The sequence below is a fragment of the Pelodiscus sinensis genome, chromosome 14 (assembly GCF_049634645.1).
Source record: "Pelodiscus sinensis isolate JC-2024 chromosome 14, ASM4963464v1, whole genome shotgun sequence".
NCBI lineage: Eukaryota > Metazoa > Chordata > Testudines > Trionychidae > Pelodiscus > Pelodiscus sinensis.
Window position 1 is genome coordinate 26,781,536 of NC_134724.1, and position 12,086 is coordinate 26,793,621.

The 12,086-nt window shown below is 39.0% G+C and overlaps 1 protein-coding gene across 2 annotated transcripts in view; it reads left to right on the forward strand.

Annotated features, from left to right (window-relative positions):
* The window catches only part of UNC13C (unc-13 homolog C), a 437,647-nt gene that overhangs the window by 97,217 nt on the left and 328,344 nt on the right, over window positions 1–12,086 (forward strand). For both annotated transcript variants that reach the window (XM_075897272.1, XM_075897271.1), the window contains one exon: window positions 5,379–5,457. In XM_075897272.1, coding sequence (XP_075753387.1) covers window positions 5,379–5,457 — 79 coding nt within the window. The remainder of the gene's footprint in view (window positions 1–5,378; window positions 5,458–12,086) is intronic.

Consider the following 12,086-nt stretch of genomic DNA (forward strand, 5'->3'; position numbering starts at 1 on the left):
TCCGGCTTTTTTAAAAGCCGGAAAAAAGCGGCGGACATTTTTATTTAAATGCCGCGGGGGATATTTAAATCCCCCGCGGATTTCCCTACGACGACTCGTGAAATTTACATGCCCCTTCCGGAAAAGGGGCCAGTGTAGACGTAGCCTTCGTGCTTTCTCAGTTCATTCTTTTCCTTGAAAGAAAGGGAGTAAAGTTCCATTGTGCATGGAGCGTGGATTTTGGTGCATGTGACCCTAGCTGCATTACTCTCTCTCAGAAGTTCTGGACTCTGTGACTGTTTGGTGAAGTTGGGAGTGCCCGGAAAGGGGAGAAGGTGTGGAGTAAAAGGATTAGGTAATGGAAAGCTCCCAATAGAGCATTGGAAGCTATGCTGAGTTACTGATCCACAGACCTGCTGCTCTCTCAAAGCAGACACATTCAGGGACCTGTCTCTGAGCTCTGGACAGCAGGCATACATCTACATAGCAGTGTTATTTCAGAATTACAGACGTTATTCCAAAATAACATAGTCCATGTCTACACTACAAGCAGATATTTCAACATAATGTCAAAATGATGTCAAGTTGGAGGACTTCTTACTCCAACTCCTGTAACCCTCATTGTATGAAGAGTAAGAGAAGTCGAAGAAAGAGTGCTCTTCCTCAGACTTCCTGCTGTGTAGACAGCATCAAAAGCCAAAATAAGCTATTTCGACTTAAGCTATGCAATTGACATAGCTCAATTTCAGCTTTAGCCCTGCAGTGAGACATGTCCCAGCAGTGTGTATGGAAATACCCTCCTGTCCTTGAGCCCTCGAAGCCCTGTGTGAAGCACACAGCCCTGGGGGAGAGGGAGTTGAGCACAAGGAGCTGGGAGCTGGCCATCATACAATGGAGTTGAATGGCTAATTTGTATTTTGAAAAGGTGTGATCAATGGTAGGGAGAGGAGCACCTGGGGGGTAGAATGGGAAAACCCTGCATTAACCCATAAACTAATAGTGAGTTAAGTCACCTTCTCCAGAGGCAGAAGAGGAAATTATGAAGGTAGCATAGAAAGATGCGGCTTGACAGGAAGTTTTTAAAGTTTCATTTAAGTCAATGAAAATACATGTATGTGATTATTATTCAAAAAGTCACTCAAATCATAAACCTACATAAGTCATGTGAGCTTATTACCTTTACCCTCCTCCTTGCTGAGTTCTAAAACTCCAAGCAGGAGAGAAAGAGAGAGAAGTGGCTGTGTATATTCATCCCTATCATTATGGAGAGAGGTGCATGCTGAGGTATGATGCACAATTGCAGGAGAGAGAGAGAGCTCAAATTATGGTCATGTGCTGAAGGATGAAGAACTAATAAAGTGGGCTTTGTGCTTGCACAAATGAAGCAATAGTTCTGTTCTTTTCAGCACTGTACATACATATTTGTGTTTAACATTCACATTATTAATCCAATCAATGCACTGGGAATATTTGTTATCTAGCTAAAGTTCACGGGGTATGGGCCACTAGCATATTTCAAACAATACAATAGCCAGTCTGAATGTGTAAGATTCCTTACTATGCACTAATCAAGATCTGAATGGGTCCAACCATTTGTCAAAGGTAAATAGGATGCATTTCTCCCATTCATCCAAAAATCCATCTAAACTTATCTTTCAACCCCCAGAAAATCCTTGGAACAACGCTTAGTAAAATGTCCACTAGTGTCTTTATTAAAGAAGCTCTGTCTCACTGTCGTATTGAGGGTTTCAAAAGCACCCAAGCTTGTGCTAGCAGGGAATACAAGACCTGAATATTCTATATCTGTATCTGTAGCTAGAAATTCACTGAACATTAATAAAAGGAAGCACACAAACGTATATCGACCCATGGCCAGATCAGTGCTCCCTGTTAGGGAATCCTATTCAATTTTTAGTATTATCTGGTCATTGCACAATGTGTTATGTATTGTAGGAGTACAGTATACTAATCAGGCATATTTGGAGACCAGTTAAAAGAAAAGAGGTTGAATAATGGTTGAATGAATTATTAGCCTAAAGCAGCATTTCTCAAACTGTGGATCATGACCTCTAGCGGGATCGCAAGCAACTTAGAGGGCAGTCAAGCTGAATTTGGTTTTTCACTTGTGACCCCTCTCCCCAGGCCAGGAAGAGAGGCAGGGTGGCGGAAGGCAGCTGCCGGCAAGCCGCGTAGCGTGGCCGGGGCCGGGGGACTCCTGGAGCGCAGCTCAGATGCAGGAGGAGACAAGGTGTCAGGAGAGAGAGGCTGGTGCCAGCGCAGGAGCGGAGGCGCAAGGGGCCGGCCGGGGCATGGTTGCCAGGCAACCGAACTCTTCCCCAGCTGGAAGAGGGTGGGGTCCCTCAGGCAGTGGGCTGGGGGATTGGGTTGGGGCAAAGGACCTGGAGGTAAATAAGGGCACATGGGGGTCAGAAGAGGAGGCAGAGGAGACACCGGAGAGGAATGGAGGATGGAGGAGAGGAGAGGAAAGGAGGAACCAAAGGGATGTGAAGCAGAAAAGAGGCACAGAGGAGAAAGAGACGGGGGGGAAGGAACCTGCAGGGGGGAATGGTGTTGAGGACTGCAAATGCCTTGAAGGAACCAGGAGGGCAAGGAGTCTGGTGAGAAGGGGGGAGGAAGCGACCCAGGGCAGTGAGGGTGGCGGGGCGGGGTGTCACGCTATCACAACGTTTGAGAACCCCTGGCCTAAAGGCATAAGTGCCTGTTACCCCTTTTAGCTCTTTTTTTCAAGTTCATGTGAAAAATTAGACTTTACTTGGAAAGGACAGTTCCCATTCTCCACATTAGTGCATTTTATTCTTTTTCTTAACAAAAATTATTGGTATCCAATCACCTTGATGAGGTTTCAGAACAAAGCAATCCTATCACAGAATATTATAGACCCTCTTTATTTTAAGTTTCTAGTAATTGCACATTAATTTGCTAAAAATAGCACAGAATTCATTTGTCATTCGTGTCTTTTGAGATGTACTTCATTTCAGCCTTGGTTACAAATACACCCTGTTTTCAAGAGGACATGATTGTGGCTTTGGGGAGTGAGAATGCCAGATGCTCAGTCCTGGCTCATTGCTGCATACCTTTTATTGAACCAAAAGCTTGCCTTGTAATTACAATTACTATTAAAGTAAGAAATGACAGACTTGCCGAAAAAAGATAGTGACCTTATCCTGGTATGTAGGCAGGTCATGACTGATTTCTCCTATGAAGTAGTTTGATTGCCCCCTTGTAATTTTCCATATTTTATCCACATCCCCATTTTCATTGATTCCCTTCCAGTTACCAGTAAGTATTATAAATATTATCAGTACGTGTCTGTGCAATGCTCTATGAACCTGCATAAACTTCAATTGGATAAATTTTTGCTCACCTTATGTTGCTATTTCTCTTATCTCGTTGATTTGTTGCCACTGATCATGCACTGATGAAACATGGCTTAACCAAGCCATTTTTACCCTTTGGTTCGCATAGGATCTTTTGCATACTTTCTTGTTTTTCTCTAATTGCCCTTTGACAGTTCATTTTTGTGTATCTGTTAGCCTTCAATTTAAGCACATCCTGTGGTCAAGACATACCCTTTGCCCTGTGCAACATCAGCTATAAGAAAATATACTCATTAACATGGTCACTAAGAAAACATTCATTTCCATCACACTAGACCAAAACCAGACAAGTCAGCACAAATATCTTGCTGTCCAAATGTGTACTTCAAACATGACCCTCAACAATTTTCAATAGCTTCTACTTGTGTTAGTGGAGGAAATCCAGAGTAAGCAAAAATACCAGGTTAGACTAATATAGAAGAAAGACATCTGAGATTTCAGAAGATGTAGAAGATCTAATGGCACCTGAAAAATTACAAAATTATTGAGCAAAGGTTTGACAAACCCACTCAATGGCATGGATGAAACCAACCTAACTTTATCATCTTCTCTCCCTAACTCCTTCTGAGCTATTTTCTGTTTCATCCAGTTTATTCTGATCAATGTCCCAATAGTCTGAGTCTGAGACATATGAGACTCAGAAATGAATAACATTAACATACTGCTGTGTTTGTTCCAGCAGCCTGTTGAATTGGAGGGTGATGGAATGGAACCTTGAGTTATACTACGTGATACAGGGGAGTGAATTCCCCAAACCATACATTTCAGCCAAAGAAGACTAGGAACCCTTGAGAGACCTATTCCAGGCAGACTGCATTCCACATGTCAAGAGAAACTAATGCTCAATGGCATTAGGGGGATGAAATAATGACTCTGTAGAAATCATTGGAAGTTTTCCCACTGACTTTAGTGGAGCATTATTTTCACCCAAGAATTTTTAACATCTCAAAATAAAATTGGGTCTGTCAGTCCTGGGAGTGGTCTATGCAATTGGTCCTTTACCCTTTATGAAGAACAAAGTTGGGCTTTTTCATCTGCTTTTGTTTGTCTCTCTCAGGTTTCTACACACAAACTTGGTCAGTGCCAAGCAAGTCCCAGGGAATATTTTGGGGAACTTCTGGACCTCTATGCAAAATATATTTGCCCAACTTCTCTGGGTATCTCATGTCATGTCCTTCCATGGGACAAACCTTGCCAGCTCTCCCCACAATAGAACAGTCTCAATGAAAGTGTACCCTACTGCTTACCTTTTTACTGCTTTTACCTATTTGGGGAGGATAGGAGTTAGTTTGTATTATTTATGTGTAAATTCTGTGTGTGTGTGTGTGTGTGTGTGTGTGTGTGTGTGTGTGTGTGTGTGTGTGTGTAAAGAAATCAAACTGAGCATAAGAAAACACTCCAGATTCTAACAATATGGTCACTCCGTCAGCATTAAAAATTTGCAGTTGGAATTATTTACTGCATTAGAAATTGTTTCTGCAGTGCCATGCTAACACATCAAAACGTTTTATTTAATATACTCAGAATTCTTTATATAGTTGTACTGTGTGAATGTCAACAGCCTGCATTTAAATATCATTTTGTACGTAGGCTCTCAAAGCCCTTTATTTTTTTTATTTTTTTAAAGAATAGATTAAGCCTTAAAACACTCTGTGATATAGCAAAACTATTATGATACCTGCTATACAACTGGATGAAATGAGGCACGGAAGTTAATTGGTTTGCTTAATGTAGCTTTGCTTAATGGTTTGCTTAAGCTTCTCAGGGGGAAAACTAGGAAGAGATCAAGAGTTCTGACTCTTAGATCACTAGAACTTATTTTTCATAAATGTGACAAATTACCACTGCTGTTAGCTGCTAGAATGTTAATTTTGCTTTTAACTATGCACAGTATATTCATCTTGTAGCAGGAAATTCTGTAAACAAGGAGTGTCCTCCTTATAGATGTAAACACCTAAACAAAAATCTTTTTTTCCCCCTCCCTTTTTATGTTCCCCTAAGACCTGGCCGTGGACTGTATGGAATTGACAGCATGCCAGACCTGCGTAGAAAAAAATCTTTTCCCATTGTTCGAAATGTGGTGAGTAACCTCTCATACTGAAAAAATTATTGATTCATTCAAAAAGTTCTCTCCAGCTCTTCCAGGTAATGGCCACTGCCATTAACTATGAACTCTGCAATGTTGTATGGAAAACAGTGTCTAGAAAGCTGATTCTAGGTCAAAGTAAGACATGGTAATTATGAGATACTAAATATGATTACATTTCACTTAATGTTAATATTTAATTTGAGCTGAAATTATTAATAGAATCATATAATATACCTGCATGGATGTGCATGTGTACCACACTATTTAAAATGATGCCAAATTAACTAATCAACAAACTTGTTCTTTGGTGCTTGGGATACCAATTTCTTCGACTTATTGTACATTTAGCAGAGGAAAAACAGACATGTATAAAACTCTTAAGTTTACAATGATTTAAAGATTTAGCTATAGTTTTATTATAACATGATGGGGTTTGTTACCATAGCAACCCTTGTAGGGCATAGTAATCTAGGCACAAATCATTTTAGTAAGGAGGTCATTCTGTGACCTCACGATTTATGCTGTGTTTCAGTCTAGTCGAAGTTAACTAGAAATCTTTCAACTCTGAACAATATTAATTGTTATTCCAGCAGCCTCATGAATAGTTCCTCAAGTTGCATGAATGAGTCAGTGTCACCTGCTGAAATAAATGGATTTAACAGTAGTTATTGAAAGGTTAACATTATCCACATTACCACCTTGTATTACTTCAGAGATACCACACTTTCTTTCTATGCTGGGAAATAACTACACTATCAGATGTCACAAAGATGGTTTCTATTAAGGCAGAATTACATACTGATAATGATAATGACATATTGGAGTCAATCCATTGCTGATGACAATATATAGCCAATTAATTGACTATACTTATGGTTTAGTATTTAAAATATTTAAGAAACCAAATGACGAAGCTTAGACACATTTATTTCCTAAAACCAAAGCAGTGCGATACAAAAAAATGAGACATATGTAACCTCCTTTTGGGAAGAAATTCTTATCTCGCAGCATATTCATCTTCCGCCGGTCTACTTCCAAAATACTTCTCAAAATCACTTGTATTTATAGTATGTTTTTGATAGTTATAAAACCCTTGATATGTCCTCTAAGATTCAGTACTCCAGTTCAAACTTGTTCCTTGTATACCATGGGGTATTCCTCTTATCTTTTGTTTTAGACAGTTTGCCAGGTACTAATCAGTGAAAAGGCATCTCCTAAGCTTGTATCAAGGACAAAACATTCACTTATCTTGTCTTTTGATAAGTTTCATATTCACTAACGCCAAAAGCTACATTTAACTTTGTAGAGTGGGCATCGATCTCTTGGCAAAGTGTTAACATAATTATCCACATGCTGGGTATATTAAAATATTAATGTGGTGCACCTCATGCCTAACGTAGGTATTGGCTAATACCACAGATCATGAATGATTCACAAAAGAAATGTATGAAACATTTCAGAAACCAAGAAGTTTGATTTATTGAAATTAGAGACATGTATTGTATTTAAATTTGGGGGTGGAGGCAGTGAAATGTTTCAGTTCTATGATAAAGTGAGGATTATTTGTTTATCTCTGCTAACTTAAAACATCTCAGGACTCTTGATTTATAGATTATTGTTTACTATAAGCTCTTCTCTGTACCGAATATTAAGGAAAGAAACTGTGGACCCAATATTGTAGCGTGGAAATGAGTCGCCATAGAATAGAATAGAATAGAATAGAATAGAATAGAATAGAATAGAATAGAATGGCCAGTGTTTTCAAATCTGGGTACCCGAAGTCCATATTTTAGGCATTTAAATGTATGTGGCCTGGCTCAGTGCTCATAAATGCCACTGAAATCAAGGAGGACTGCAGCTGCTTGGCTGCTTTGACTATCACTTCAACTTAAGTGCATAAATATGGACTTTAATTGCATAGGTTTGAAAATTCTGGCCATTACTACTATTTTTAGCTTATCAGATAGGAAAAGATTGACCTAAAAGAACAAATAAATAGCAAAAATTTCAAGTTTGATAGGTAACACTGCTAGGCACACAGTGATATGGAACTATTAGAGGGTGCTGAGCTGCTTCCCACCAGTAGACCTATTGAGATCAGGTTGCCATCTCAACCAGCTATATCAGCCTACATTGCTGCAAATGGTGTCCGAGTCTATCTAATCTGGAAAGTTGGCAAACCTCACCTCCCCAGGCTGGGGCCGTAGCTGGGGGCAGCTGCAGAGCCCACAGTCAGCAAGCTGAAGACCCCATGGCAGGGCTGGGGCAGCAGGATCCTGAAGGCCAACAGGACTGGTGGGACCCTGGAGGCTGGCAAAGCATGTGGGGCCAACAGGACCCAGGGGGGCTGCCCAGACGCCAGGATCAAGGCTGGAGGAGCTGGCAGCATGGTCAACCCCCAGGCGTGGGGAAGCGAGGTGCAAAACCCTCGGTGCCACTACTTCCTGCACCTATGTAGGCACATGCAGAAAATGGAGAGGTACAGAGGCACTGAGTATGTTCTGTGAGCTCCTGGCCACTATCAAAACCACTAAAGTCTTTGTAAGTTGAAAGGGGGCTTAGCAACCTTAAAGAGAAACCTAGAATACTAGAGAATCCACCTTGGCATGAACATGCTATTTGCAAATACAGAGATGGCTGAAAATAACTAAACTCTACCAAAAACATAGTGCTTCTACTGTATCATCAAAAACCTGATTCATATTTTTTAAATTGAACTTTAGTCGTGGAAGAGCAATTTAGAAATTTTCTCCCTAGTGAAATTTATAACTGCCAGCTCAGAAACAACTGTGTCCTTTCGTGATGCATTGGTTATAGTGATACCTGTCTTTTTTAGTACTGTCATAAATAACTGTATGCATAAATGTCACTCATGTGCCCACAAACAGGAAGAAAGGAGTTATGGCATATGAGATGCAGAATGAAAGAATGCCACTATTTTTACATGTGTCAATATAATTATCTGTGAATGCTTCAGCAATGTGGAAATAATAATGCTAGAATAGCTTGCTGCTTTGACAGAACAATGTAGATATCATTGTTTGACATCTTTCATATAGTAAATCTCCCTGATTATTAATACTCTCTCTAATTTCTTCAACCTCACCATTGGATATGTCAGGCTATGGTAAGTACTTTTATGTCATTTACTGTTGTGAAATGTCATGGTCTTAAGGGTGTCACAATTGCCATATTTCATGCTGACCTTTAATTGAAAATTAGAAATGCTGCTCTATGAGAAAGTTGTTAATCCTACATGAGGCTATCGTTTATGAAAGTTGCCATCTTCCAGATAATCATTTAAAATTTCTAGAAATTAAAATATGTATATATATTTTTTAGAAAGAGAAATAAAAATGGAATGAAAGTGGAATGAAAGAGATCCAAAACCTGTCTGTGGCAGGGAGGAGACTCTCCTCCCACAATACTGTCTTTGATTCTCTGCTTAACTATTGATTAGGTAAAGGTGAATGAAACCAGCTGACTAGGTGTTGTTTGCAGTCCTTTCCTACCCCCTTCTCCCCCCCCCCCCCCCCCAAGGTAGATGACACTAAAGTAGCACAGTTGGCCCTTGCACATGGTGGGAAAGAGCTTAAATCTTTCAGGACTGAAGTTTCCCCAACCCAACCTTTTACTTGTTCTCATTCCATGCTGCCTTGTGCAGGGTGTTTCATAACTGAACTGCCTGGGGGCGGATGGCACCATGTGCCTGGGGGTGGAGCCGCTCATGTGTCGCACTCCCGGGGGCGGCACCGTGCTCCCAGGGCCCAGCTCGCACAAATGGCTCAGGCCGGCCCTATGAACCCCCCTCAACTTATTGTCATTGTTATACATTCCGGTGGACTATGGCTGCTGTGAAGCTTACGGTCACAGAAGCAGAAACAGATGCAATCTTTCAGGTGGCTAGGATCAGTCCCATGAAGGATGTTGAATATTGGAACAGATATGTTGCATTTGTTACGAAGCCAGCCCAGAGAGCACTGTGAATGATGTGTGTCTGTACCAGCTAGAACATTTTCATAGATGTTTCATAGGGAGATCATAAATGCATCGAGCCCTGTGATCAGGTAGGTTAATCATCTGTCTGGCTAGTTACTGACAGACATGGGCACTTTTCACTGTCAAAGCTATATTGGTATTCATTAGCAATGAAGAGGTCCAAAGAACCTGAACAATGCTGACTAACTTAATAAACTGATGGAAAACAAGGCAAGTTTTTCAAAACACTTTCACATTCTCACCATCATTATCTCAGCCTTCCTAATTGTAGGTTTATCTTTTCATCTTTCATCTGCCGGTGGTGATTTCAGTGATTTGAGAAATTTGGTCGTTGCTGGTTACATTTGATTATGCAGTGTAAATTTTGTACATATATAACTTGAATTTCTTCCTGTCTCTTGCTATTTGTGTCCCTTCATAGGCTTACAGTCATTCAGTTAAGCAGGAATATGAAGGTTCTGATTACCCGGGGAGCATTCCAGGTGTATTGATAAATCAGCATAAACCACAGGACTTAACTAAAACAATAGTCCATTGTCGCCTTTTTCATATACATTTCTCTCCCATAAAAAGAAAAATCACAGCAGAAAAACAGCGATGATAGTAGGATAGATACTTAAAGTTTTAGGACACTTACCTAAACCTTCTGGGACAGATCTCAACTTATGTATACTGACATAGCAATGTTGACTCCAATAGAATAACACTATTATGCATAATACCTGTTTCCATAATACCTTGGAGTGTGACAACTGCACTTTCCTAAAGCACTACTTAAAATTCATAAAGTAACGTATGAAATTTTCTTAACAGTAGTTTGTTAAATAGTTAAAGAAAATCATAAATTTTAAAAATCTGCTTTTATTGAAAAAATACGGTAATTTGAGATAAAATGGGAAAATAATTGCAATTAAATTAGTTCATTTCATACTTATTTTGTAGAACTTAAGAACTATTTGCAAGCACATGGTGGGTGAGGTATTGATAGAAATCTCCTCCTCTTGCTTTCATTCCCTTGTTGGACTTACCTTAATATTTGAGATGACCTCTGGTAATGAAAAGGTTACGCTTTGATGTTTGTTCTGCAAAAACAAATGGAAAAAGAGAATGAATTTTATTATAGTGGTGCCAAGTAGCAATGCTTTCGTTAGGTTAGTTGCCTTTTCCTTTCTGACCCTGTTTTCTGGATTTAATATCATAGACCTGTCAAATGCTTCAAGATCAGACTTCAACTTTATTTTATAGAAAAATCTTAGGAAGGGGTTAAGTAATTTCAGGTAGCAGCATTTCTTGATTTCTTTCAGATGACTTTTTCCCTTGTGCTATAGCGCGCGCACACACACACACTGCAAAAAGTAGGTCATTTTATTATATATAATAATAATATATATAATTTTATTTTTTATATATATATATATATATATATATATATATATATTCAGGTCCTCAAAGTACATGCATAACTTTTAATAGTTCAAAGAGAAACTTTTTTGAAATTAGTTTGCTATTAAATAATGAAAACTAGCCTGTAGAGAACCTACTTTTTGCCACTTTCCCCTCAGCATGAGTGCCCTGAAGAAATTCCCAAATTACCTAATAAAAAATGTTATTGATTGTTGAACAGCTACTCATGTTTTTTCTAGCTTCAAATTTTCTCTTTTCAGTTTTAATAGTCAAAAGCTTTATCTACATGACAAACCAGATATATTTTATGTTCTGACAATAATTGCAGCTTTCCAAGCTGTTTTGGAGCTTGTACCACCACACATAAACCCTGTTGTTATATAATATTCCTGATTTTATATTTATTTTAGACTTCAGTTGACCCAAATCCTCCTTTATGATATTAGGACAGATGTTAAAAGTGATATGAATGTTATAGAAAATGAATAGTAAAATTATATAGTAAGGGTGAGGTGATGATTGACTACCTTCTTTCATTGGTTCATGATGTTTTTTGGCAATAGTTATTTTTTCTGTGTGTTATTTTTACTACATGTGGGACCAAATCCTGAAGATTTTACCTCAGGCTTATTTCTCAAACTAAAAATTCCATGGCAGAATCAAATGAACATGGCAATGTTCACATAAGCTATCTCTACATTGCAGAGCTATTTTGGGATACCGGAGGTATCCTGAAATAGCTATCCTGTGTCTTAACAGTATGCCCATTATTTCAAAATATAATGGGCAGGCTATTCTGACGTCCCTGTTAACCTCGTTCCATGAGGAGTAAGAGACATTTTGGAATATCAGGTTATTTCAAAATGTAACCCTGTGTAAACAGCATCAAATCACAAAATAAGCTATTTCAAAATTGACTTGAACTAAGCTATGCAATTTGCTCAATTTACACAACTGTGTAGCTTATTTCAAGCTACAGGTGCAATGTAGATTTTAAGATTCCCCTATTAAAATGAGTAATACATTAAAATCTGACAATAGCTGAGAACAATGTTGGCTAGCAAGGACACTTACTAAGCTACTGTATTTTGGGTACAGAAAGAAAGTGCTAAGACCATATATGAAAGCATGACATTCCTCAAAGTTGATGGGTAAAGGAACTTAGCCAAATTCAGTTGCAACTTAAATGGTCAAGTAAAACTTCATAGTGTAAGTAA